The sequence below is a fragment of the Lithobates pipiens genome, unplaced genomic scaffold (genome assembly GCF_037356315.1).
Source record: "Lithobates pipiens isolate NorthernLeopardFrog02 unplaced genomic scaffold, aLitPip1_a1.2 Scaffold_28, whole genome shotgun sequence".
NCBI classification, from domain to species: Eukaryota; Metazoa; Chordata; class Amphibia; order Anura; family Ranidae; genus Lithobates; species Lithobates pipiens.
In genome coordinates this window covers 221,826,419-221,853,270 of record NW_027507789.1, presented here as the reverse complement: position 1 = coordinate 221,853,270, position 26,852 = coordinate 221,826,419, and the positions used below count along the sequence as shown (strand labels likewise).

Below are 26,852 nucleotides of genomic sequence, written 5' to 3'. Positions count from 1 at the left end.
AAGTCCGTCGGAACTCCGCCGAAAGTCCGTCGGAAAGACCGTCGGACATAGTCCCTCGAAAAGTCCGCTCGTGTGTACGCGGCATTAGGGTTACAGGGAGGATCAGTGTTTGAGTTTTAAGAAGGGTCAAAGTTGGGTTACAGGGAGGATCAGTGTTGAAGGGGGATTGTTAGGGTTACAAAGAAAATTGCTATTAAGGTTACAGAGGGTAGTGTTAGGGTTACAGGTAAGTTTTGATATTGAGATTAAAGGTAGGTTAGTGTTAGGGTTCCAGTTTGGAGTTATAGGGTCAATGTTTGAGTTACAGGGAAGAAAAGTTTTAGAGTTGTAGGAAGGGTCAATGTTGGGGTTCCATAAAGGGTCAGTGCTGGAGTTACAGGCAGAATCAGTGTTTGGGTTACAGGAAGGGTTAATGTTGGAGTTATAGGGAGGGTCAGCGTTGGGGTTACAGGAACAATCAGTTTGGAGTTATAGGGCCAATGTTTGGGTTACAGGGAGGATCAGTGCTGGAGTTATAGGCAGTGTCAATTTTAGGGTTCCATAAAGGGTCCAAAATGGCGTTACAGGCAGAATCAGTGTTTGGGTTACAGGAAAGATCAGTGTTGGAGTTTTAGGAAGGGTCAGTGTTGGGGTTAGGGGAAGGGTGAGTGTTGGGGTTACAGGAAGGGTCATTGTTGGGGTTACAGAGAGGCTTAGTGTTGGAGTTATGGGAAGGGTCAGTGATGGAGTTACCCGAAGAATCAGTGTTGCAGGTATGGGGATAATCAGTGTTGGGGTTACAGGGAGAATTAATGTTGGAGTTTTGGGAAGGGTCAGTGATGGGGTTACCGGAAGGATCAGCGTTGGGGAGTATGGGAAAGGTCAGTGTTGGGGTTACAGGAAGGATTAGTGTTGGGGTTACAGAGAGGATTAGTGTTGGAGTTATGGGAAGGGTCAGTGATGGGGTTCCCGGAAGAATCAGTGTTGCAGGTATAGGGATAGTCAGTGTTGGGGTTACAGGAAGGATTAGTGTTGGAGTTATGGGAAGGGTCAGTGTTGGGGAGTATGGAAAGGGTCAATGTTGGGGTTACTGGGAGGATTAATGTTGGAGTATGGGAAGGGTCAGTGTTGGGGTTACTGGGAGGATTAATGTTGGAGTATGGAAAGGGTCAATGTTGGGGTTACTGGGAGGATTAATGTTGGAGTATGGGAAGGGTCAGTGTTGGGGTTACTGGGGGGATTAATGTTGGAGTTTTGGGAAGGGTCAGTGATGGGGTTTCTGGAAGGATCAGCGTTGGGGAGTATGGAAAAGGTCAGTGTTGGGGTTAGAGGAAGGATTAGTGTTGGGGTTATGGGAAGGGTCAGTGATGGGGTTACTAGGAGGGTCGTGATGGGGTTACTGGGAGGATTAATGTTGGAGTATGGGAAGGGTCAGTGATGGGGTTACTGGGAGGGTCGGTGATGGGGTTACTGGGAGGATTATTGTTGGAGTTATGGGAGGGTCGGTGATGGGGTTTCCGGAAGGATCAGCGTTGGGGAGTATGGAAAAGGTCAGTGTTGGGGTTAGAGGAAGGATTAGTGTTGGGGTTATGGGAAGGGTCAGTGATGGGGTTACTAGGAGGGTCATGATGGGGTTACTGGGAGGATTAATGTTGGAGTATGGGAAGGGTCAGTGATGGGGTTACTGGGAGGGTCGGTGATGGGGTTACTGGGAGGATTATTGTTGGAGTTATGGGAGGGTCGGTGATGGGGTTTCCGGAAGGATCAGCGTTGGGGAGTATGGAAAAGGTCAGTGTTGGGGTTAGAGGAAGGATTAGTGTTGGGGTTATGGGAAGGGTCAGTGATGGGGTTACTAGGAGGGTCGTGATGGGGTTACTGGGAGGATTAATGTTGGAGTATGGGAAGGGTCAGTGATGGGGTTACTGGGAGGGTCGGTGATGGGGTTACTGGGAGGATTATTGTTGGAGTTATGGGAGGGACGGTGATGGGGTTTCCGGAAGGATCAGCGTTGGGGAGTATGGAAAAGGTCAGTGTTGGGGTTAGAGGAAGGATTAGTGTTGGGGTTATGGGAAGGGTCAGTGATGGGGTTACTAGGAGGGTCGTGATGGGGTTACTGGGAGGATTAATGTTGGAGTATGGGAAGGGTCAGTGATGGGGTTACTGGGAGGGTCGGTGATGGGGTTACTGGGAGGATTATTGTTGGAGTTATGGGAGGGTCGGTGATGGGGTTTCCGGAAGGATCAGCGTTGGGGAGTATGGAAAAGGTCAGTGTTGGGGTTAGAGGAAGGATTAGTGTTGGGGTTATGGGAAGGGTCAGTGATGGGGTTACTAGGAGGGTCGTGATGGGGTTACTGGGAGGATTAATGTTGGAGTATGGGAAGGGTCAGTGATGGGGTTACTGGGAGGGTCGGTGATGTTGTTACTGGGAGGATTATTGTTGGAGTTATGGGAGGGTCGGTGATGGGGTTTCCGGAAGGATCAGCGTTGGGGAGTATGGAAAAGGTCAGTGTTGGGGTTAGAGGAAGGATTAGTGTTGGGGTTATGGGAAGGGTCAGTGATGGGGTTACTGGGAGGATTAATGTTGGAGTATGGGAAGGGTCAGTGATGGGGTTACTGGGAGGATTAATGTTGGAGTTTTGGGAAGGGTCAGTGATGGGGTTACTGGGAGGGTCGGTGATGGGGTTAGTTGGGTTAGAGGAAGAGTCAATGGCAGGATTGCAAGCATAGTTTTAGAGAGCCTGTGGGTAATGTATCCCTCTGCAACTAAAATGTATAGGCACTAAAAAAACGAAATATCGAATATTTAGTGATAACTGAATACAATTATTCCGGGATCGATCGGTGTTTCGTATTTTGTTTAGCTGTGAACGGCTTCAGATGGTGTCTCCTCCATGCTCAGCTGTTCCTCAAGAAGAGATAATTGCTGTATTAATGACATGGGCTGAAATACCGGAGAACCATCAGACCTCATTAGCAGACTTTCTTCTGTCTTTGGCTGTAGTCCATGACCTTATCTGTGAGCACAGCATGGGGCATCTTCCGCAGCGCTCCTCCAGTTCTGCCCCCTCTTGCTTGCCTCCAGTTCTGCCCCCCATATTCTTGCTGCAGATGTAAGCCATGGGAGTTGCTGCCTTCCTAGGAGCGGTGCTGACCTGATCCCAATCCATGAGACCATCCAGAGAAGTAACCTGGTGGGATCTGGCAGCACATTAAACTTTCTTTCTTTGCTCGCACTCCCTCCTCCCAGATCCCTACCCCTCCCATCACATTCAGCCTCCTGCTGCCTCTCTGCCTTCACAATCCACCAGGAACTGGGCAGACTGGTCGGGTCCCACTTGTTCAGGGAGATGTCCGGCTTCAGCTGATGCTCAGGAGGCCACCAGTAGGCTCCGATGGTCCTCCTTGGTCGGATGGTCCTCTCTTTATGATCTCCCCTTTGGGATAGAAGTGCAGGTGCTCCGATCTTCTCCCAACTCCAGCAGGGGAAATGAAGGGTCTTCTGAAGACCGCGCCGGCGGTGCTCTACCTGCTGCTCAGGTCGATCCTGGCCGACTTCAGCTTGGACAATGAGGTCCACTCCAGCTTCATCCAGAGAAGGTTGCGCAGCCAGGAGCGCCGGGAGATGCAGAGGGAGATCCTGTCCATCCTGGGCTTGCCGCATAGACCCCGGCCACACTTGTATGGGAAGCAGAACTCAGCCCCGATGTTCATGCTGGATCTGTACAATGCCATGACCGTGGAGGAGGAAGAAGCCGAGGGCTTTTCTTACCCTTATAAACCCATCTTCACCACCCAGGGGCCACCACTTGCCAGCCAGCAAGACAGCAACTTCCTCAATGACGCTGACATGGTCATGAGCTTTGTCAACCTAGGTAAGTCCGGGGGGGGGGGGGGGGGGGGGGCAATCCTACCCTGTGTAGAGCAGTCAGTTATTGAACCCCCAAATTGGGGACCTCTGGTGTAAGGGAGATTACCAGAGATCTGGGCTTTGTCAGGGATTTTGGTTCCTTTCAAAGTATACTGGGCTGTGCATTTACTTTGTGGGGGTTTTGGTTCCTTTTTAAGACCATGGAATTTTTGTCCCCTTCAGCATGTCCTTGGCTTTGCACTTGCTTTCTGGGGGGATTTTTGGCTCATTCTTGGCCATGCTGGGTTTTGCATTTGCTTTGTGGGGGATTTGGATTCCTTTTAGACCATACTGGGCTTTACACTTGCTTTATGGGGGGGGATTTTGGTTCCTTTTTAAACAATGGAATTTTGAGTCCCTTCACCTTATACTGGGCTTTGCACTTTTTTGTGGGGGGGGGGGGGGGGTGTATTTTGATTCCTCTTAGCACATACTATGCTTTGCACTCACTTTTTTGTGGGGAGAGTTGGTTCCTTTTAGACCGTACTGGGCTTTGCGCTTGCTTTTTATGGGGGTGGGGGGCGTTTGGTTTCTCTCAGACCATGCTGGGCTTTGCGCTTGCTTTTTATGGGGGTGGGGGGCGTTTGGTTTTTCTCAGACCATGCTGGGCTTTGCGCTTGCTTTTTATGGGGGTGGGGGGCGTTTGGTTTCTCTCAGACCATGCTGGGCTTTGCGCTTGCTTTTTATGGGGGTGGGGGGCGTTTTGGTTTCTCTCAGACCATGCTGGGCTTTGCGCTTGCTTTTTATGGGGGTGGGGGGCGTTTTGGTTTCTCTCAGACCATGCTGGGCTTTGCGCTTGCTTTTTATGGGGGTGGGGGGCGTTTTGGTTTCTCTCAGACCATGCTGGGCTTTGCGCTTGCTTTTTATGGGGGTGGGGGGCGTTTTGGTTTCTCTCAGACCATGCTGGGCTTTGCGCTTGCTTTTTATGGGGGTGGGGGGCGTTTTGGTTTCTCTCAGACCATGCTGGGCTTTGCGCTTGCTTTTTATGGGGGTGGGGGGCGTTTTGGTTTCTCTCAGACCATGCTGGGCTTTGCGCTTGCTTTTTATGGGGGTGGGGGGCGTTTGGTTTCTCTCAGACCATGCTGGGCTTTGCGCTTGCTTTTTATGGGGGTGGGGGCGTTTGGTTTCTCTCAGACCATGCTGGGCTTTGCGCTTGCTTTTTATGGGGGTGGCGTTTGGTTTCTCTCAGACCATGCTGAGCTTTGCACTTGCTCTGTGGTGGGATTTTGGTTCCTCCTTAGCCCATACTGGGCTTCACAAACTTTTCAGGAGGTTTTTTTTTTTCGTTCCTTTCTGCAGATAATGGGTTTCCCACTTGCTTCTAAGAGGGGTTTTTGGTACGTTCTTGCCCTTGCTTTGTAAAGGGGGGTTTGGCGTCATTGGTTCCTTTTTAGGCCATACTTGGCTTTGCACTTGCAATCATTTTACCCAACTAGTTTTCAGGTCTCAAGGACCTACTTAATCCGATTCATCAGCGGTCATTAAGTGGAATTTTGGTGGTCTTGTATGAAAAATACCCCTCCCGCCAAACTTTTTTTTTTTTTTTTTTTTTTAATAGTGGTCAAAATTCCATTGGTACAGAGCAGACAGCTAAAAAGTTCTCTGGTGTCCTGGTTCTGGCTTTGCCAAATTTATATTGAAGGCTCCTGCACAGTTCCAGGGCCAATCCAGCCACAGCTCAAAGAACCTCTGGAGGAACCCTGGTTGAGGTTGGCTGTTTTAGCCAGTGGAAAGCTAGTTCCTAGGTGAGACCTCGTACAAAAGAAAAAAGTTGACCCGTTAAAGTGTGTAGGGAACGAAAAACGCATGACTCTGCCCCAAAGAAGATCATGGAGGCCCCATTCAAACTTGAACTGAGTGTCTTTGGTAGTTTCTTGGGCTTTCTTATGAGTTGCTTGCATGGGCGTTCTTCTTCTTTTGTTTATGCTAATTATTAGGCAAGAAGATGCGCGTCACATATTTTATTTTTTATTTTTGCGGCATTCCTGTTAGTCTCTTGCACCCAAAAAATGTGTACTTTTGCACCAAAAGAAGCTTTCGTACTTTTTCAAGCGAAGACCTTCAAGTGATACTTGGGAAGGGCAACATTGAATTTGATGGAAATCCTGATGCGTTTGAAGCGCTTCTTGAGAAGCTTCAGATTGCTCAGGTGCGGCTGCGGCCATATTGTTTAATTTTTTATTTTTTCCCAAGGTTTTCGCAAAAAGCTACTCCAGGTATGAATGGGCATCATTGAATATATATTTAAAATCTCGATTGTTGAGCGTTTTTGAAGTTTCTTGGGGGGGGGGGGGGGAACGCACTTCAAATGGCTCATGTGGCTGGACCCAAGCGCCAGCATACATCTAAGGGAATGTAGGCTTGCTCAGAGTTTTTCTGTATGGTGTTGATGACGACAAGCATCAAAGTAACAATATGACCACATATAGCCAGGGAAACCCCCCCCCCCCCATGATACTTTAAAAGAATGTTTCATAATATTTCCCCCACTTTTGATCTTTTTAGCTATTGCGATTTGTGTGTTTTGGTGTGGGTTTTTTTTTTTTTTTTTTATTATTATTTTTTTTTTTTCTTTCTTGAAAACGGATTATCCAGCGTGTAGGTAATTCATTAAACTGGTAATGCGCAAGAATGATGGAATATGTAACCGTATGGGCTACCTGGTAACGTGTTTTGGGTAGGAAGGTTTTTAATAGGAGGAGGCATTTTGAGAGCGTGATCGGATGTATTTTTTAATTTTTTTTGCAAACCAATAAGATGTGAAATGGCGTGGGGGGGGGGGGGGGGTTTAATTTAATTAGATTTTTTTTATGGGGGTTTGGGGTGAGTTAAAAAAAAAAAACACAACACAAATGCACAACAGCCATCGTGCCAATGGTGATCGGATTTCGGTCCCACCTCCTTGAGGTCAATCAAAACCATTATTATTATTATTATTATTATTATTATTATTATTATTATTATTATTATTATTATTATTATTATTATTATTATTATTATTATTATTATTATTATTATTATTATTATTATTATTATTATTATTATTATTATTATTATTATTAAAAAAAAAAACCTTATTTGAAAATAATGGTTTTGATTGACCTCAAGGAGGTGGGACTGAAATCTGATCGCCATTGTGTGGTTTATTTATTCATATAATTTTCTTTTTTTTTTTTCTTTTTTTTGTTTCGCTTGCATCTTTCGAAAAAGTTTATTGAAAGCTGTCAGTTTATTGCTCAGTCAAGGTCTGAATTCTCGTGGTTGACCGAGCTTGCAGGGGGTTGATTTAGCTTCTGGCTAAGCCTGGGTTCACACTTTTGTGCAGTACCGGGGACATTCCTGCGCAAATAACATGCAATGTCTATGCGACTTTAGGCCCATTCGTTCTGTATGACTCAAATCGCACCACATCCATACCAAAATGGTGCAGGACCTCCCCCCCCCCCCCCCTTTTTGTTTTTGTTTGTTTTGTTAGGAAGATTTAACAAAAAATAAAAATAAACACAAAAGGCGTCACAAACGCGTGTACAGAAACTCGGAACGCACTGCAAAAAGCACGACTGAAACGGATCAAATGCAAAGGTGAGAACCGGGCCTTCGTGGTGAGAAACGCGTCATGGCTGCGACAAGAACAATGCCCTTTTCTGTGCTTGGACCGCTCGTCGAATGCGACCAATTGAAATGAACGAAGCTGCGATGCTGCAGTGGCCCTGCAACCACACACACACACACACACACACCTTGCATCCCCCTATGCAACGCCTCCTCGCTGCCTGTTAAGTGTCCTCTGAAGAGCGATCACTCTTCAAAGAGCAAAAGCAACCTGCAAATGCTCTATCGGGTTGAGGTCAGGACTCTGTGCAGGCCAGTCATGCACCTCCACCCCAAACTCGCTCATCCATGTGTTTATGGACCTTGCATGTCAAACGCTTAGAAATATGTGTGTGTGTGTGTGTGTGTGGGGAAGCGACACTTCCAGTGGGACCGAGCACTTTGAAAGCGGTACGGATGAACAAAATGCAGTTTGTGTGGGTTGTAAATGTAACAAATTTTTTTTATATTATTATTATTATTTTTTTATTATTATTGTACGCTGTCCTTTTTTGTGTTGCAGCGTGCCAACAGCCGGAGCGCTTTTTTTTTTTTTTTTTTTTTTTTTTTTTTTTTCCCTTTCCCTCCTCTCTTTCTCAGGTGCATGACTGTAGCAGACACGGTCCCAGCAGTCCTCGGGATTGTACATGACCTGACAGGTTTGTTCTCTCCCTTTGAAGTCGTAATTACTGTATAAGATGAGAGAGGGAGCAGGAAGCCGGGGCGCTCGGCAGAGTTCAAAGCAAGGCCCCTCGGTGATTCACCCTGCAACATGAAGCGTGAATGGACACAGTCCCATTAGGCGGCATAATAACATCTTTCGAGCTGCCTGCCAGAACCCCTTCTGTGCCGGAGACCAGAAGATGGCCGGCTTCAGAAGGGCGAAAGGAAAAGAGCAACGGAGGGTTGTTCAGTGTACATTGTGTAGGATTTCATGTCATGAACAAGTGCACATACACTATATTACCTAAAGTATTGGGACACCTGCCTTTACACGCACATGAACTTTAAAGGCATCCCCAGTCTTAGTCCGTCGGGATCAATATTGAGTTGGCCCACCCTTTGCAGCTATAACAGCTTCACCTCTTCTGGGAAGGCCGTCCACAAGGTTTAGGAGGGGGTCTATGGGAATGTTTGACCATTCTTTCAAAAGAGCATTTGTGAGGTCAGGCACTGAAGTTGGAGGAGAAGGTCTTTCTCACAATCTCTGCTCTAATTCATTCCAAAGGTTTTCTATCGGGTTGCAGGCCAGTCAACTTCCTCCACCCCAAACTCGCTCATCCATGTCTTTATGGGCCTTGCTTTGTGCACTGGTGCGCAGTCATGTTGGAACAGGAAGGGGCCATTCCCAAACTGTTCCCACAAAGTTGGGAGCATGAAATTGTCCAAAATGTCTTAGTATGCTGACGTCTTAAGATTTCCCTTCACTGGAACTAAGGGGCCAAGCCCAACCCCTGAAAAACAATATAAAGCTTGCCTGAGCTTTCAGAAAGCAGGGGGTGGGGGATCTGTAGTTACGTTTTGCAGATTTCAGTGAGAGCTGGTTGGAGAGCGAGCCTGTGAATCAGCTGAAGATCTCTCCCCTGTCCCCATTTCTCTCTTGGTGTCAGGAAAACTTGTCAAAAGTGACTTGTGCAGAGGGAGGAGGCAGCAGACAGAAATTACACTATAGGGGGTTATTTAGTAAAGGAAAATTTACTTAGCGCTACAAGTGTAAAGTGCACTAGGAAGTGCAGTCGCTGTAAATCTCAAATGAGGGGAAGCTCTACTGATTTTATCATCCAATCATGTGCAAGCTAAAATCCTGTGTGGGTCCTTTTTTTTTTTTTTTTTTTTTTTTTTTTTTTTTTTTTTCTCTCTTCCCCCTTGCCTGTCCCCCTCCAATCTACAGCGACTGCACTTCCAAATGCACTTTGCACTTGTAGTGCAAAGTGGATTTGCCTTTGTAAATAACCCCCTTTAGACTCCATTCACATTAATGCAGTTTTTCATGCTTTTTGCTGCGGCTTAGGACATTTTATTTATTTATTTATTTATTTTTTTAACTGGTTTATATGCATCAATGTATAATAATAATAATATAAAAAAAAAGGCATGGGGTCCCCCCAAAAGCCATTCTAGGCCCTTATCTGAGCATGCAGGTCAGGAAAAGGAGCGAGTGAGCGCCCTCAACATGGCTCTGCCCCCCTTCACCACAATGCATCTTGTCCCCATGTTGATTGGGTCAAGGGCCTCTTCCTGACAACCTTGGGCGGTGGTTGTGGGGGGGGGGGGGGTCTGCAGTCTTCACCAAAATAATAATTTTAGTGTTACAAAACACAAGAGCCGGTTTTTGACAAAACGTGTCTTCTCCCTCTGGTCTTCCTTTTGTCCTCTTCTCTCTCTTTCTGGTGGCTTCTTTGGACCTCCTTTCTCGTCTCTCTTTCTGGTGGCTTCTTTGGACCTCCTTTCTCGTCTCTCTTTCTGGTGGCTTCTTTGGACCTCCTTTCTCGTCTCTCTTTCTGGTGGCTTCTTTGGACCTCCTTTCTCGTCTCTCTTTCTGGTGGCTTCTTTGGACCTCCTTTCTCGTCTCTCTTTCTGGTGGCTTCTTTGGACCTCCTTTCTCGTCTCTCTTTCTGGTGGCTTCTTTGGACCTCTTCTCCCCTCCCTTCCTCTGGTGATGTCTTTGTCCGCTACTGCCTGCTAAAAAAAAACCCAAACAAACAAAAAAAGCTGGATGCCGCTCTTGCGTCGGCTCCCGCTGTCTGCCATTTCTTATCAGACCATGGACAGTGGCCACTTGGTGATGTCACCCAGAGAGCCTGCCCCTTGTGATGTCACAGCAGCTAAGATGAAGAAGAAACCTCTGGAGGGAGAAAGAAGATCGGGAGAAGACAGCGGCGAGAGAAGACACCCTTTTTAATAAAGGACTTGTCAAAAAACCATCTTGTATTGTAACACTACACTTTATTTTTATTTTTTGGTGAATGGGTAGAGGTCCAATGTCCATTGGGGGGGGGGGGGGGTGGGATCTGGGGGGTCCCCTTGTTAAATTGGGCTTCCAGAGTCCGATAAGCCCCCACAACCACCGGCCAGGTTTGTTGGGAAGAGGCCCTTGTGCCCATCAACACGCTCGCTCGTCCCCCTCCCTTTCCTGACCTGCTAGGCTGCTTGCTCTGATAAGGGTCTGGTATGGATTTTTTTGGGGGGGGTGGGACCCCACATTTGTTTGTTTTTATTTTTATCTGGGCTTGTCCCCTCCAGAGGGGGCATCCCCACTGACAGCTGATGACTCATTGGCTGGTAAGGATGCGGTCGCTGCTGGCTTCCCGGCACGCTTCTTAGCAACTGGCTATATACAGTGAATGGGGGGGATGAAAAGCACGGTAAAATCGCTTTTAAAAACGCAGAAAACAAAGCACTGCAGAGACGCTCCAAAGCAACATGCAGAGATGGAAATCAAGCCTTAGTGCTCTGGACTGAGACAAGTACACACTATAGAGGGATATGCTTTGTTCATGTTTCATGTCTGAGGTTTACTAACCACTTCAACAAGCAAAGTGCATATAACGTCAGCTGCTGACCATCAATCGTCTGTTAGTTGCGATCTGCAGTCTTCACTAAAGAATGATTGATTTTTTTTATTTTATTTTTTTCGAATTTTTATCATATGCCCAGATTTAAATTCCCAGGTTTGGGAAGGGACTGCTTGTGCTTGACAGGCAGCTTAGTGGAAGGCTAGGCCTGCTGTTCATTACACGTGTTGGGCTTAGTGCCCAACACTGTCAGAAGATGCAATGCCAATATACACCATTTTACCAAAAGTATTGAGACACCTGCCTTTACACAGACATGAACTTTAATGACATCACTGCTTTAGTCCGTAGGGTTCAATATTGAGTTGGCCCCGCCCTTTGCAGCTATAACAGCTTCAACTCTTCTGAGAAGGCCGTCCACAAGGTTTAGGAGTGTGTCTATGGGAATGTTTGACCATTCTTCCAGAAGAGCATCTGTGAGGTTGGATGAGAAGGCCTGGCTCGCCTTCTCCACTATAATTCATCCCAAAGGTGTTCTATCGGGTTGAGGTCAGGACTCTGTGCAGGTCAGCCAATTTCCTCCACCCCAAACTCGCTCATCTGTGTCTTTTATGGACCTTGCTTTGTGCACTGGTCCAAATCATTTGGTGGAGGGGGGATTATGGTGTGGGGGATTGTTTTTCAGGGGTTGGGCTTGGCTCTTTAGTTCCAGTGAAGGGAACTTTTAAGGCGTCAGCATACCAAGACATTTTGGACAATTTCATGTTCCCAACTTTGTGGGAACAGTTTGGGGACGGCCCCTTCCTGTTCCAACATAACTGCGCACCAGTGCACAAAGCAAGGTCCATAAAGACACGGATGAGCGAGTTTGGGGTGGAGGAACTTTACTGACCTGTACAGAGTCCTGGCCTCAACCCCCATAGAACACCTTTAGGATGTATATTCTACCCAATTATATATTTTTTAAGGGGTCCGTTTATTTAAAAGTAAATTGCATCCAGCAAATGTGTGTGTGTGTGTGTGTGTATACATTCATTCTCCATGAATTAACTTGCATACACTCAGTAATTTATTGAGATTTTTGGCACAATATATTAAGCCGTGGCCCAAGGTGAATAAAAAAAAATGATGATTTTTATTTTTTTTCAAAACGAATCCAAAAAATTTGGATTTTGTTACTTTTTATTTTTTTTTTAATTAAAAAAAAATAAATTAATCTATTTTTAGATCATTTTAATACAATGCGTTTGGAATACAAATATATCTAAAGATATAGTATATATATTTTTTTATTTTATTTAAGATGCATTAATAATTTTTGTTTATTCAGCATGAAATGGAGCTTAGTTATGTAGAATGAGGTTGTATATTCTGCAATATTTAGGATTTTTGGTAAACTCAATCACTGAATCCAAGCTCTGCAAGCTGAGAGAATATGCATTGGCAATGTTTTTTTTTTTTTTTTTGTTTTAATTCAAATCATTTCTCCAACTGTGTGCAACTAACCTAAAAGCGTTTCTGATATCGCTGTTTTACCAACCTGACGGCTTATTATTCTAAATCAGAAACCTTCATTTTGTTTGCATAAATTATCAAAGATTATTATTAAAAATTATTAAAGATTCTAACTACCAGCAAGAATAAGTCCCTACGTTTTAAAGAGCACCCGTCACTTCAGATCCATCATGGCAGTGTCTGTTAGCGGGCATCCACTCACCTGCTGCCGCCACGTCCCTCCCCTTGTTTTGTCACTGCCGCTTCACCAGCCGTCCCATTAAAGTGAATGGGACTGTCGGTGAGCCGAGAGCGGGTCAGAGGAGGAGCAGCCCCTCCCCCCGGGCCAGAGGAGCAGCCCCTCCCCCTGGGCCAGAGGAGGAGCCCCTCCCCCCGGGCCAGAGGAGGAGCCCCTCCCCCCGGGCCAGAGGAGGAGCCCCTCCCCCCGGGCCAGAGGAGGAGCCCCTCCCCCCGGGCCAGAGGAGGAGCCCCTCCCCCCGGGCCAGAGGAGGAGCCCCTCCCCCCCGGGCCAGAGGAGGAGCCCCCCGGGTCAGAGATGACAGTTGCTCTTTTAAAAATGATGATTTAAATTTGACTTGATTTAAATAAAATCCACTCTGCTGCCCCGGCCAATTTTCAGCTTTCATCGATGTTGCACTTTGAATGACGATTGCGCCGTCGTACAACAATGTACCCGAATTATATTTTTATAATTTTGCTCACACAAATAGGGCTTTCTTTTGTTTTTGAGCTTTTATTTTTTGCTAAACAAATTAAAAGACCAAAATATTTGAGAAAAAAAAAATCATTGATGGGCACTGATGAGGAGGCACTGGTACACAGCACTGATGAGGCTGCACTGGTGGGCACTGATGCGCAGCACTGATGAGGAGGCACTGGTGGACACTGATATGCAGCACTGACGAGGAGGCACCGGTGGGCACTAATACGCAGCACTGATGAGGAGGCACCGGTGGACACTGATACGCAGCACTGACGAGGAGGCACTGGTGGGCACTAATACGCAGCACTGATGAGGAGGCACCGGTGGACACTGATACGCAGCACTGATGAGGAGGCACTGGTGGACACTGATACGCAGCACTGATGAGGAGGCACCGGTGGACACTGATACGCAGCACTGACGAGGAGGCACTGGTGGACACTGATACGCAGCACTGATGAGGAGGCACTGGTGGACACTGATATGCAGCACTGACGAGGAGGCACCGGTGGGCACTAATACGCAGCACTGATGAGGAGGCACCGGTGGACACTGATACGCAGCACTGACGAGGAGGCACTGGTGGGCACTAATACGCAGCACTGATGAGGAGGCACCGGTGGACACTGATACGCAGCACTGATGAGGAGGCACTGGTGGACACTGATACGCAGCACTGATGAGGAGGCACCGGTGGACACTGATACGCAGCACTGACGAGGAGGCACTGGTGGACACTGATACGCAGCACTGATGAGGAGGCACTGGTGGACACTGATACGCAGCACTGATGAGGAGGCACCGGTGGACACTGATACGCAGCACTGATGAGGAGGCACTGGTGGACACTGATACGCAGCACTGATGAGGAGGCACCGGTGGACACTGATACGCAGCACTGATGAGGAGGCACTGGTGGACACTGATACGCAGCACTGATGAGGAGGCACCGGTGGACACTGATACGCAGCACTGACGAGGAGGCACTGGTGGGCACTAATACGCAGCACTGATGAGGAGGCACTGGTGGACACTGATACGCAGCAATGATGAGGAGGCACTGGTGGGCACTGATGAGGAGGTACTGATATGCAGCACTGATGAGGCTGTACTGATACGCAGCACTGATGGGTAGGCACTGGTGGTCACTGAGGAGGAGGTACTGATGAGCAGCACTGATGAGGCTGCCCTGATACGCAGCACTGATGGGGAGGTACTGATACGCAGCACTGTTGAGGAGGCACTGGTGGGCATTGATATGCAGCACTGATGGGGTGGTACTGATAGGCAGTACTGATGAGGCTGCTCTGGGGTGCACTGATAAGGCTGCGCTGGTGGGCACTGATACACAGCACTGATGAGAAGGCACTGGTGGGCACTAATGAGGAAGCACTGATATGTAGCACTGATTAAGAGGTACTGATACGCAGCACTGATGAGTAGGCACTGGTGGCCACTGATATGCAGCACTGTTGAGGAGGCACTGATGAGTAGGCACTGGTGGGCACTGATGAGACTGCACTGATGGGCACTGACAGGTATCACTGATGGGGATTGTCAGTGCTCATCTCCCCTGTGAGGAAAGCCGCTTATCTCCTCTCGTGCTGATAGTAGAAAGTATTGGAATGCTGATAACTGGCACTTCCTATTTACAATGTGATCAGCTGCGATTGGACACAGCTAATCACATGGAAAATAACCTATGCCATAGGCTCTTTACCACGATCGGAGATGCGGTGTGTCCGGGGACTCGCATGAGCGGCTTGTTCTGAAGAACGTCGTATGATGTCCAGTCAGAACAATGGGACCCCTCAGAGGAAAGGAAAAGGATATGGGACTTTATATGAGGCCAATGAATATACCTCCGTCCCCCCGATAGTGGAAATATATAGAAGGGGTCAGCCAAGGAGACCTCATGACATGGATGTGTCTGGTGGGTATACCATAATTGCGACCATCTATCATACATAATATAACACAATACATCTAAAATAGTAGCATAAGAAAACTTTATTATATAACATAATAATATGATGGCATATCAACGTAATAGTTCACAGTATCAGTTGCATCATGAGAAAAACACCAGACTCCTTCTCTCCATAGTATATAGCATACTGTTGGTAATAATCCTTTTTTATTATTATCGGAGGTTTCCCCCCCCAGAGGGTTTTTAATGCAGCAAGGTAAATAAGTGATTAATGTACCGGTAGTTAAAAAAATACGTTCTTTATTAAAAAACATTATTAACATACAATGTTTCCACAAAGGTTAAAATATGAGCTCTTTAGGGGAGCATGCCCCAAGATTTTTTTTTTTTTTTTTTTTTTTTTACAAACCACAGTGCAATACAATGTAGAATAAATATCAATAGAAGTATTTCCACGTATTGCCTATCATAACTCATAATAAAAAGTCAACGGTAATTATTCCATGTTGGTAATAATCTTAAGATGTAAAGGGGAGGAGCATCTAATAGCTTGACGCGTTTCGTGGCTAAAGTGCCACTCTGCAGATGCAGGGTAGGTGTCTACAAAAATGATATATCTTATATATTATACACCTTAAATAATAATAATAGATGAGCATCTTAAAGCCATGTTCCGCTTAAAAAAAATAAATAAAATTTAAAATACTTCAGCTGCTGACTTTTAATAATCGGACAGGGTCCAGCGATTGGGGGGGAGGGGGAAATAGAAGGCCTGCTCGTCTTCGCCCCCCCCCCCCCACCTCCCCCTCCATTGTAACTGTGGGTGCCCGGCTGTGGTTTCACAGCCGGGCACCCACTGCGCATGCGTGAGCGGCACCGTGATTGGCCGCTCAATCATCTGGGACGTGTCCCAGATGATTGACAAGAGGGAGAGGGCGGGAGAACTGATCTCCCTTCCTGCGCCGAGGGAAGTGACGTCGGGAGCCCAGGCGCCGAAGGAGGCAGATTTAGATGGACCAACAGACATTTAGAGGTGAGTAAAAAAAAAAAAAAAAAATTTCTCCAAATGTTTTTTTTTTTGTTTTATGCACATAATTGACTTTTTTTTTTTTTTTCCGGGTGGAACTCCACTTTAATGAGATACAATGTATAGGGATAGGGACAACTGTAGACACTCAGTTTGAACCGAATGGACTGGTGTCTTTATTCAACCTTACAAACTATGTAATATAAAAAAAAAAAAAAAAAAAAAAAAATTATATATATATATATATATATATATATATATATATATATATATATATATATATATATATATATATATTATATAGGTAGGTCCCCCAGTCATACTTACAAACCAACTAACTACGAGTCTGGGCATGGGCTTGGAGAGCTGAGGGTCGGCCAGAAGGAACGTCAGCCCCGGGTGCTGAGTCGGTGATCCCCAAGGCATCGATGGAACAACCAACAAGATAAAGCAGTCCCCGGGAATGATACCCCCATGGAAACGCAAAGGTCATGTGAGCCACATCAAGATAGCCCATCTATGAAAAATGTAAATATATATATATATATATATATATATTGTGAGGGGTTAGCTCGGCAGCGGGTGTGTGTGACCCCCTGGATGGGTTCACAACACAAAATCAGGCACAGCAGACAGCGTTGTAGGTGCAAAAAAACAAAAGATGCGGTTTATTTATGCCACATGCATTGAAACATATAACAGCCAAACAAAAATAAAACATGAAAATAAATCCTGGTCAGCTTGACCTCTAATTACACACATAGATTCCCTATCTAACAACTGAGTGCAGCCTTGTGCTGCACCAGTCCCTGTCTCTGTTGTAGAGGTTTGCCACACAGGCGTTAACTCACCGCACAGAACAGGTGTCACACTCCCCAGTCTATACAACACAAAACTGGTTCCAGGATGGAGCATCTCCCTAAGCATGCTGGGGTTTTTTGTAGAGGTCTTAATGAGCCCACTTACTTCAGCTGGGCTCATTAACTCTTCCCCTCTAATTGTAAAAGTCTGCATAAAGGCTGAATCTAGGGCACACATATTTCCCATCCTGGATACAACCAGGTGACTTTACCTGCGTGCTGCCACAATATATATATATATAGACATGACTAGGCATGATGGGAATTGTAGTTCCTGAACAACTGGAGGGCCATAGTTTGAAGACCCATGATGTAGAGGGTTCTTTACTGTAAGAGCAGCAAGGATGTGGAATTCCCTTCCACAGGCGGTGGTCTCAGCGGAGGGGGCATTGATCGTTTCAAGAATCTATTAGATAAGCACCTGAACGACCGCAACATACAGGGATATACAATGTAATACTGACATATAATCACACACATAGGTTGGACTTGATGTCATTTTTTTCAGCCTCACCTACTATGTAACCTATGCAATAGAGACTGATTACTGGGTAAGGGATGTGCTAGTGTTTGACCAGTTGATATTGAGTACATAGTGTGACAGAGCCTAGATCAAGAACCAAAAAGATTGATGGACACAAGCTAGTGTACCCCAAAACGACGGGGGTACTAGTAAGTTGTAGGAAGAACCAACCACCAACACGAGGTGCAAGGAAAGGACTATAGAGAACTAGCAACAACCAAGGACTAACAAAGTTACCTGGTGCTCCTAGGTAAACTAATACCACGGGAACGTCACCCCCAGGGAGCGTCTCGCTGGATGTGATGGAGTATGAAGACTCCGATATATCTAGGGATGACCACCAACGTCACCTCAGGCGGTCAACTGAAGGAGGACTCCTCCGCCTGGTCGTCATTTTGCTATAGGCTGGGCAGGAAGGTGTTAAATAATGAACACAATAACAAAAGCCTATATATATATATATATATATATATATATATATATATATATATATATATATATATATATATATATATATATATATATAATTTTCTAAAAAGAATCTTCTGATGCCAGCTTGCATTCCATGGCAGGTCGATCGATGCGATACAACAAGGATCGGATCCATGTGCGTGCGCGCTCTTCGTACTAGGACTTCTAGGTTGGTATGTTTTGGGAAGTTTGTCCTTTTTTTGTATCAGCCAGTTGGCAGTCCTCACATGCGTCCAGATCGTCGTAAATTGGGTGTTCTGCACCCCGGCCAGACAGTCCGCACCCTGTAAAGCTGGAGAACGTTTATTGGCCACTTTTTTATTTTTTTTATTTTTTTTTGTACAGGGGGAAAATCTGCCTCATTCTACGCGGGTTCAGCTCTGCGAGTGTCACGCAGTCACCAGCAGCTGCTGCCGATGACTCACCGGGCGATCATGTGATATTTACGAGTTTAGAGCAAAGAGAGGGGAATTTCAGAGCGGTGACATCACAGAATGAAGCTGACGTGATGTCATAGCTGGGGGGGGGGGTGTGTTTGGGCATTTTAAAGGAGGAAGTTCAAGCGGGCGGATAAACACAGAGCTGAACAACAGTGCAGTGTGCGGGAACTGCCAAAGGGTTTGTAATTCTGCTTTAGACAGTTTTGTGATCCAGACACCTAGATTGGGCGAGACAGCCAGATCCTCGACCTCCTAGGGCAGTGATGGCGAACCTTGGCACTCCAGATGTTTTGGAACTACATTTCCCATGATGCTCCACTACAATGCAGAGTGGATGAGCATCATGGGAAATGTAGTTTCAAAACATCTGGGGTGCCAAGGTTCGCCATCACTGTAGGGCATCATCAGCACATCTTGGTCAGGGACACCATTTTTTTTTTTTTTTTTTTTTCCCCCACTAATAAAACATTCTTTTGATATTTGATCAAAACTGTTTTTTTTTTATTTTTTTCAGCTATAACAAAAAAGTCCAAAAACTTTGAAAAAAAAAAAACATAACTTTTTTCTTGTCTGCTACAAAAAAAATAATAAAAAAGAATAAAATTTATTTAGGATAAAATGTATTCTGTCTTTGGTTTAAAAAAAATAATAATCTAATAAGTGTATATTGATTGGTTTGTGTGATAGTTGGTGGAATTTTACGCAGCTCTAGAAGCTATACTGTAATGCCTGTTGATAGTGTGACTGTGATAGGGTGGCGGGCAATCTGGAGCCAACAGACACTGGCTGGGAGGGTCACAAATTGACATCAATAGTGACACTAATACAGGGATCAGTGATGATACTGTACACTGACACTGGCTAGGAAGGGGTTAACCTCTGCATACATGAACATACCTAATAAATAAAAAAAAAAAAAAAAAATCAAACTTCTTCATAAATTTAGGTTCAGTATGTATTTTGCTACATATGTTTGGTAAAAAAAATCCCAATAACAACCCTATATTGATTATCTACAAATTATATAATATAATATAATTTTATCTCACAAAAGTAAGTACACCCCTCACATTTTTGTAAATATTTTCTTCTATCTTTTCATGTGACAACACTGAAGAAATTACACTTGTCTACAATGTAAAGTAGTGAGTATACAGCTTGCATAACAGTATAAATGTGCTGTCCCCTCAAAATGACTCCACACACAGCCATTAATGTCTAAACCGCTGGAAAGAAAAGTGAGTACACCCCTAAGTGAAAATGTCCAAATTGTGGCCACTAGGGGTGCACCGAATGGGGTTTTTGGTGCCGTAACTGATACCGAAAATGAAAAAAATACACTAGGCCGAAAACCGATACCGAAACAGCACCGATACCAAAACATATTTTAAAAAAAATATTTTTATACAGGAGATGGTCAGAGACTGGGGACATGGTACAGGAGACGGTCAGAGACTGGAGACATGGTACAGGAGACGGTCAGAGACTGAGGACGCGGTGCAGGAGACGCTCAGAGACTGAGGACGCGGTGCAGGAGACGGTCAGAGACTGGGGACATGGTACAGGAGATGGTCAGAGACTGGAGACCTGGTACAGGAGATGGTCAGAGACTGGGGACACGGTACAGGAGATGGTCAGACACTGGAGACCTGGTACAGGAGATGGTCAGAGACTGGGGACATGGTACAGGAGATGGTCAGAGACTGGAGACCTGGTACAGGAGATGGTCAGAGACTGGAGACATGGTACAGGAGATGGTCAGAGACTGGAGACATGGTACAGGAGATGGTCAGAGACTGGAGACATGGTACAGGAGATGGTCAGAGACTGAGGACATGGTACAGGAGACGGTCAGAGACTGAGGACATGGTACAGGAGACGGTCAGAGACTGGGGACATGGTACAGGAGACGGTCAGAGACTGGGGACATGGTACAAGAGATCAATGCAGCCAGCCAGTGTCCCCCAGTGCAGCCAGAGTGAGTCCCCTAGTGCAGCCAGGCTTTGAAGGGAAGAGAGAGGAGAGCCGCCAATCCGGGGATGGGTGATCTGTCTGTCTATCAAAGTTCCCCAGAAAGCATTGATGTTCCCGGAGCTGTGATCAAACAGGCGGCGGAGGCGGCTCTCCGGCACTATAGGACACCCCCGTGAGGGGCAGGGGGGCGGAGGCCCATTTTCGGCTCCATTATCGGCCGTTTTTCTCTTTCGGCAAAGCACTGACAGGCTGACCCCCACCCCTACAACCTCTGCAGCAATGCTAGCAACACTCATACATCTATTTCCCAAAGACAACCTCTGGATATGACGCTGAGCACATGCAACCAACTTCTTTGGTTTGACCATGGCGAGGCCTGTTCTGAGGGGAACCTGTCCTGTTATACCGCTGTATGGTCTTGGCCACCATGCTGCAGCTCAGTTTCAGGGTCTTGGCAATCTTCTCATAGCCTATGCCAGTGATGGCGAACCTTGGCACCCCAGATGTTTTGGAACTACATTTCCCATGATGCTCAACCACAATGCAAAGTGCATGAGCATCATGGGAAATGTAGTTTCAAAACATCTGGGGTGCCAAGGTTCGCCATCACTGGCATAGGCCATCTTTATGTAGAGCAACAATTCTCAGAGTTCTTTGCCATGAGGTGCCATGTTGAACTTCCAGCAACCAGTATGAGAGAGTGAGAGCGATAACACCACGTTTTAACACACCTGCTCCCCATTCACACCTGAGACCTTGTAACACTGACAAGTCACATGACACCGGGGAAGGGAAAATTGCTAATTGGGCCCAATTTGGACATTTTCTCTTAGGGGTGTACTCTCACTTTTGTTGCCGGCGGTTTAGACATTAATGGCTGTGTGTTGAGTTATTTTGAGGGGACAGGAAATTTACACTGTTATACAAGCTGTACACTCACTACTTTACATTGTAGACAAGTGTCATTTCTTCAGTGTTGTCACATGAAAAGATAGAAGAAATGATTTATAAAAATGTGAGGGTGTACTTATTTTTGGGAGACACAGCGCCTAGAGGCGATTCAGTTCGCATTGTGCGCTATACAAGTATTTCATTCATTCATTCATTCATTCACTGTATGTGACGGATCCTGTCCCGCACTCCGCTGGTGTGCTTTCGTCATATACCGCTTCTTCCAGTCTGGACCTTCCGATATCCGATATTACAGCCACATATTGTAACTGAAAACCCAGGCGAGACTAGCTCAGTTACAAAGCTGGAACATGGAATGATTTATTGGACAACCATACAGCCTTTCTATACACTTTGTAACACAAGGGGTTAGATAACGAGGTACGGCTGATTCATGGCCACTCCCCCCCTCTAGCAACTAATTAGCTGACAACGATATAATTAACATGTTAATTAATGCAGCACTTAAAACAGCCGGGGCGACCAGACCGCCCGGCAACAAGGGTGAAGCTTATTAAACAGGCAATAGCAGGCGTTCTCAGTAGCAGACTGTCCGGCTCCAGAGGCCAATGTGGCCAGCTCTTTCAATGAATATGTATAGTTTAGAATTAAACAAACTAAGAATAGTCTTTGGGCAAATCCAAGAAAACAGTCTTTCAAAAATGTTAAAAAAAATAAAAATATACCAATAACAAATAACAGGGTGAATGTGGGCCGGAAAAGGTTCCTGCAGCCAGTGACACTGTGTATGCACTGGAATTTTTATTTATTTATATTTATACTAGGAATGGCGGCGATCGGCGACTTCTTATAGCGAGACTATAGTAGGGTTAGCTATGTAGTGCGATCAAAGGGTTAAATGTGTGCCTAACCAGTGTTTATGTGTGAGCTGCGAGGTACTTTCACTAAGGGATGTGCTTTGCAGGGGAACAAAAAAACGGCACATCCCTGCTGGCAGGACAGAGCTCGGCATGGTATTACACACAGAGTTCTGTCCTGTCTTCCTCCTCGCCAATCGGTGGGTGCCGGCGGTCATCCATTGGCTGGCACCCGCTGATCGGGCTTGTGCTGTGACTAATCGAAGCTCTCGAAAGCTATGTACTAATGAACAGATTATCATACGGTCGCTTCGAAAAGCAATATTTTCCGTTCTATTTTCTCATCGTGTGCACTAGGCATAACTTTCTGAAAGACATGGGCGCCCTGGGAAAGAACAGTAGGATAACTTCAGTTTCAGTGCTATGGTGGACAGGGCTGGACTGTGACAAAAATTTGGCCCTGAACTTCATCCAGACCGGGCCACTTTAATTTTGCAAACACGCACAAAAACAGTATATATATATATATATATATATATATATATATATATATATATATATATATATATATATATATATATATATACTGTTGGGGAGTGGGGTGGAGGACACAGAGGGACAGCGTGGGTGGTGGAGGACACAGGGGAACACTGTGGGGAGGGGTGTGGAGGACACAGGGGGGGTGGAGCACACAGGGGGACACAGGGTGGGGTGCAGGACATAGTGGAGGTGGAGGACACAGTGGGGGGGTAAAGGACACAGTGAGGGTGGAGGACAGAGGGGGACAGCGTGGGGGGGGGGGAACAGGAGAGTATCATGGGGCCTCCTGTGATCCTGTTGGAGCCATTACTTTGACAGGCTGTCACTCAAAGCGGCCCACTGAGCCATCGGCCCACCGGGAAACTCCCGGTAGTCCCAATGGCCAGTACATGCCTGATGGTGGACAGTAGGCATGGCCAGTGAAAGGGTCTTAAAGATGGATTGAACACAATCTGCACCTGCTGTATACACTGCACACACATACCACAGTCCTTGTGCCTACAGAATATTAAATAGTGCAACACAACCTCAGACAGACATAAACCTCAGGACAAAGGAACTTTTTTTTTTTTTCCCCCATTACATATGTTTTTACGCACACAAAAATTATATTTTTGTCTTGCTAAACCTAGCTTTAACCACTTGAGACCCGCGCTATAGTCAATTGACGGCTACAGCGCGGATCTCCTTTTCCGGGACTACGTCTATTGACGTCGTCCCGTGTACGAGCGGCCTGCGCACCCCTTGAGGGGCGCGCTCTGTGATCGGCGAGTCCATGAGACTCACCTGATCACCGATCCGTGCAAGGGGTCGATCCCGACCCCTTATCACATGATCAGCTGTCAGCCAATGACAGCTGATCAGGTGACATAACGGAGCCGGTAATCGGCTAGTATTCCTCCTCGCGCTGACAGCGCGAGGAGAAAAAAAAAAAGCCGATCACCGGCGGCCGTGATCGGGACATCAGTCCCGATCACGGCCAGCAATGCAAGCGCCCACCTGCCCCCTGCCAGTGCCCACCTGCCCCCTGCAGTGCCACCCTAATAAAAAGTAAGTGCCCCCCGTCAGTGCCACCCAGCAGTGCCCATAGTGCCACCCACAGTGCCCACAATCTGCCTCAAAGGTGCTGCACCCCAGTGCCGCCCAGCAGTGCCGCCCATCAGTGCCCAGCAGTGCCGCCTAGCAGTGCCACCTATCAGAGCCACCTATCAGTGCTCATCAGTCCCATCTATCAGTGGTACCTATCAGTGCCCATCCGTGCCACCCATCTGTGCCACCCATCTTTGCCCATCGGTGCCGCCTTATCTGTGCCTATTAGTGCCGCCTTAACTATGCCTATCAGTGCCCACCAATGCAGCCTATCAGTGCCCACCAATGCAGCCCATCAGTGCCCACCAATGCAGCCTATCAGTGCCGCCTAATCAGCTCACTTCAATGAAGGAGAAAAATGACCCGTTTGCAAAATTTTATAACAAACTATTAAAACATGATTTTTTTTTTTTTTTGCATCTTTTTTTGTTTGTTTAGCAAAAAATAAAACTCCGAGCTGTAACTAAATACCACCAAAAGAAAGCTCTATTTGTGGGGAAAAAAATGATAAAAATTTCATTTGGGTACAGTGTTGTATCCCCGCGCAATTGTCATTCAAAGCGCATCAGCGCTGAAAGCTGAAAATTGGTCTGGGACTGAGGGGGGTTTAAGTGCCCAGTAAGCAAGTGGTTAAAGAAGAACTTCATTAAGGCTGGTTTCACACATGCGCTGCCCATAGTCCGCATCCCTCTACTCAGCAGGAGATATCCCCACTGAGCAGGCAGATGACAGGGCCGCGTCGAGCAGACACGGACACAGCCTCGCTGTTCTCTACAGGGTAGTCACATGGGAACGGACCGCCTGTCCGTTTCTGACCTGCTGTTTTTGGAGGGTAGGCAAGGAGCACCTGTGCATCATCGTGTAGGTAAACACGGCCCACTCACGAGTCAACAAAGCCTTAAAACCCGCGCAGAAAAATATAGGTTGGAACTGTAGGGGAACTAGTCAGTTCATGACTTCTGCTAGTGAGCTGACAACACAGCCCCTGCCTATGGTGAGACCTCCAGCGGTGTTGTCAGCGCTGCTCAGTCCTTCGTTGTGCATCTGTTGTCAAAGTATGATTTTTGTTCAGTAGAAAATGTTTGCGGAGAAATTAATTTCCGTGGAGCTCCGTATGGCCGAGGATTAAGCCGAAAGTCTGGCAATCAATGTTTTATACCTGTGATAGCCTTGCAGACTTTAATAAAGCTTGTCGTTTTTCTATTATGGTTTCTTTGCTTGAAAAAATTAAAGACTGAGCAGTGCTTCCCCTTTAAGGAGCGGTTGAGCGGCTGGACAGGAGTAATAGTCCGTTTGGCGTCTAGCAACAGTAGACAGCGACGCTCTGTATATCTTCTCGCTGTCCTCCGGCTCTACATCTCAGCCAGGGCAGAGGAAATGGCTGCATTACAGGATCCTCCGCCCTACACTTAAATTATTAGAAGGACACTTCGGATGAATCTTTTCATCCAGCGCAGAAGAAGAGCTATATTCATCTCTGGTCTGGACCACATGCCTCCTGGCGCCTCTTTAGCTGCTTCAGGACAACCAGAGTTCTGCCAGGGTCTCATTGGCTAGACTAAAGAGGACCTGCAAGTCCTAGTAAGGGGTGACTCTGGCTCATTACAGTGTACAGATGAACAGTAAAGCCGCGTACACACGGGCGGACTGTCTGGCCAACTTAGTCCGTCAGACAATCCGACGGACAGTCCGTCCTACTTTCGAATGAACGGACTTGACCACACACGGATGCACAAACAGTCCGTCGAAAGCTTGCGCGATGACGTGTACAGCACGTACGACGGGACTAGAAATAGGAAGTCCAATACTCAGCAATGCAACCTTTCGCCGTGTAAATCCTTTCTGAGCATGCGCCATACTTAGTCCGTCGAACTAGCCTACTGACGAGCAGATTGTCCGCTGAAACCAAAGTATGACGGACAGTATTACGGAAATTCCGAAATACTTAGTACACCAGACTGCACGCTGAAAAAGTCCGCTGAAGCCCACACACGAGCGGACTGTCCGCTGAAATGTGTTTCGGCGGACTAAGTTGGCCAGACAGTCCGCCCGTGTGTACGCGGCTTTATTGTGTTTGTGTCTCCATGTGACCGGTGTGGAGAACTGGCAGAAACAGCATTCTTTCTGGGTGATGCTGCTGGTCTATTGTCCACTTTTCTGATCCCCCCCACCCCCCCATTCCAATGTCTTTTTTCTGAGCCTCAATTGCACAGGTATCTGGCGCGCATCCATGTCAACTTTCAGTGGACATGGGGAACTGCAGTGCCGGCATGCTAGGACATTACCCCGACTGTGCATCCAAATTCAATGGTATGCAAGAGTAAAGGGTTCTTATTAGACCCGTGTACACTTGATGTGTAGATTCAGTGATCTTCCCAAGATCTTTTTGTACGTTTTATGGTCCATCCTAGATTTTTGCCAGGGGTACGACTCTGCCTCTTTAGCTTGGCCTTCATCTCTTTATGAGATGCACACTTGTACGTGGCTTTCGATGCGTGTTTGTGTCTCACCTTTCTCCCGGCGGAAAACCTAAGAGCTGTTACCGTAGATCACCAAACTTTCTAAACGTAGGGCCAGTTTATTGGCCTTCAGACTATGGTAAGTGGGAGTAGAAAATGTCCTGGCGTCAGGCAGTTTTGTATTAAGGGGGGTAAAGTGCCCCATCATTGGTGTCAGTGAGAGGGAAAAGTATCCCTTTGTTGGTGTTAGCAGGAGGAATTGTGCCCCATCAGTGGCATCATTTAGAGGATTAGTGCCCCATTGTGGCCGCAAATGGAATATTGTCCCATTGTTTGTGCCCTCGAGAGGAATAGTGCCTCATTGTTTGTGCCTCGTGAGATGAATAGTTCCCTATCAGTGCCAGCGGGAGGAATGCAGTTGGTTTCAGTGGCAGGTATTCTGGATCCTTGTTCGAGTCAGTGGATGGAATAGTGCCTCAAAGGCCAGATAAGGGCAAGCAAAAGGCCACTTCTGGTCCCCCCCGAGCAACAGTTTAGAGACCACTGCTTTAGAGTATCAT

At 46.5% G+C, this 26,852-nt stretch overlaps 1 protein-coding gene across 1 annotated transcript in view; it reads left to right on the top strand.

Annotated features, from left to right (window-relative positions):
* The first annotated feature begins 3,138 nt into the window (after positions 1-3,138).
* BMP7 (bone morphogenetic protein 7) overlaps positions 3,139-26,852 on the top strand; it is a 132,135-nt gene continuing 108,421 nt past the window's right edge. The window contains exon 1 of the mRNA XM_077460572.1: positions 3,139-3,851. Within this exon, the coding sequence (XP_077316698.1) occupies positions 3,467-3,851 (385 nt within the window). The 5' untranslated portion in view covers positions 3,139-3,466. The remainder of the gene's footprint in view (positions 3,852-26,852) is intronic.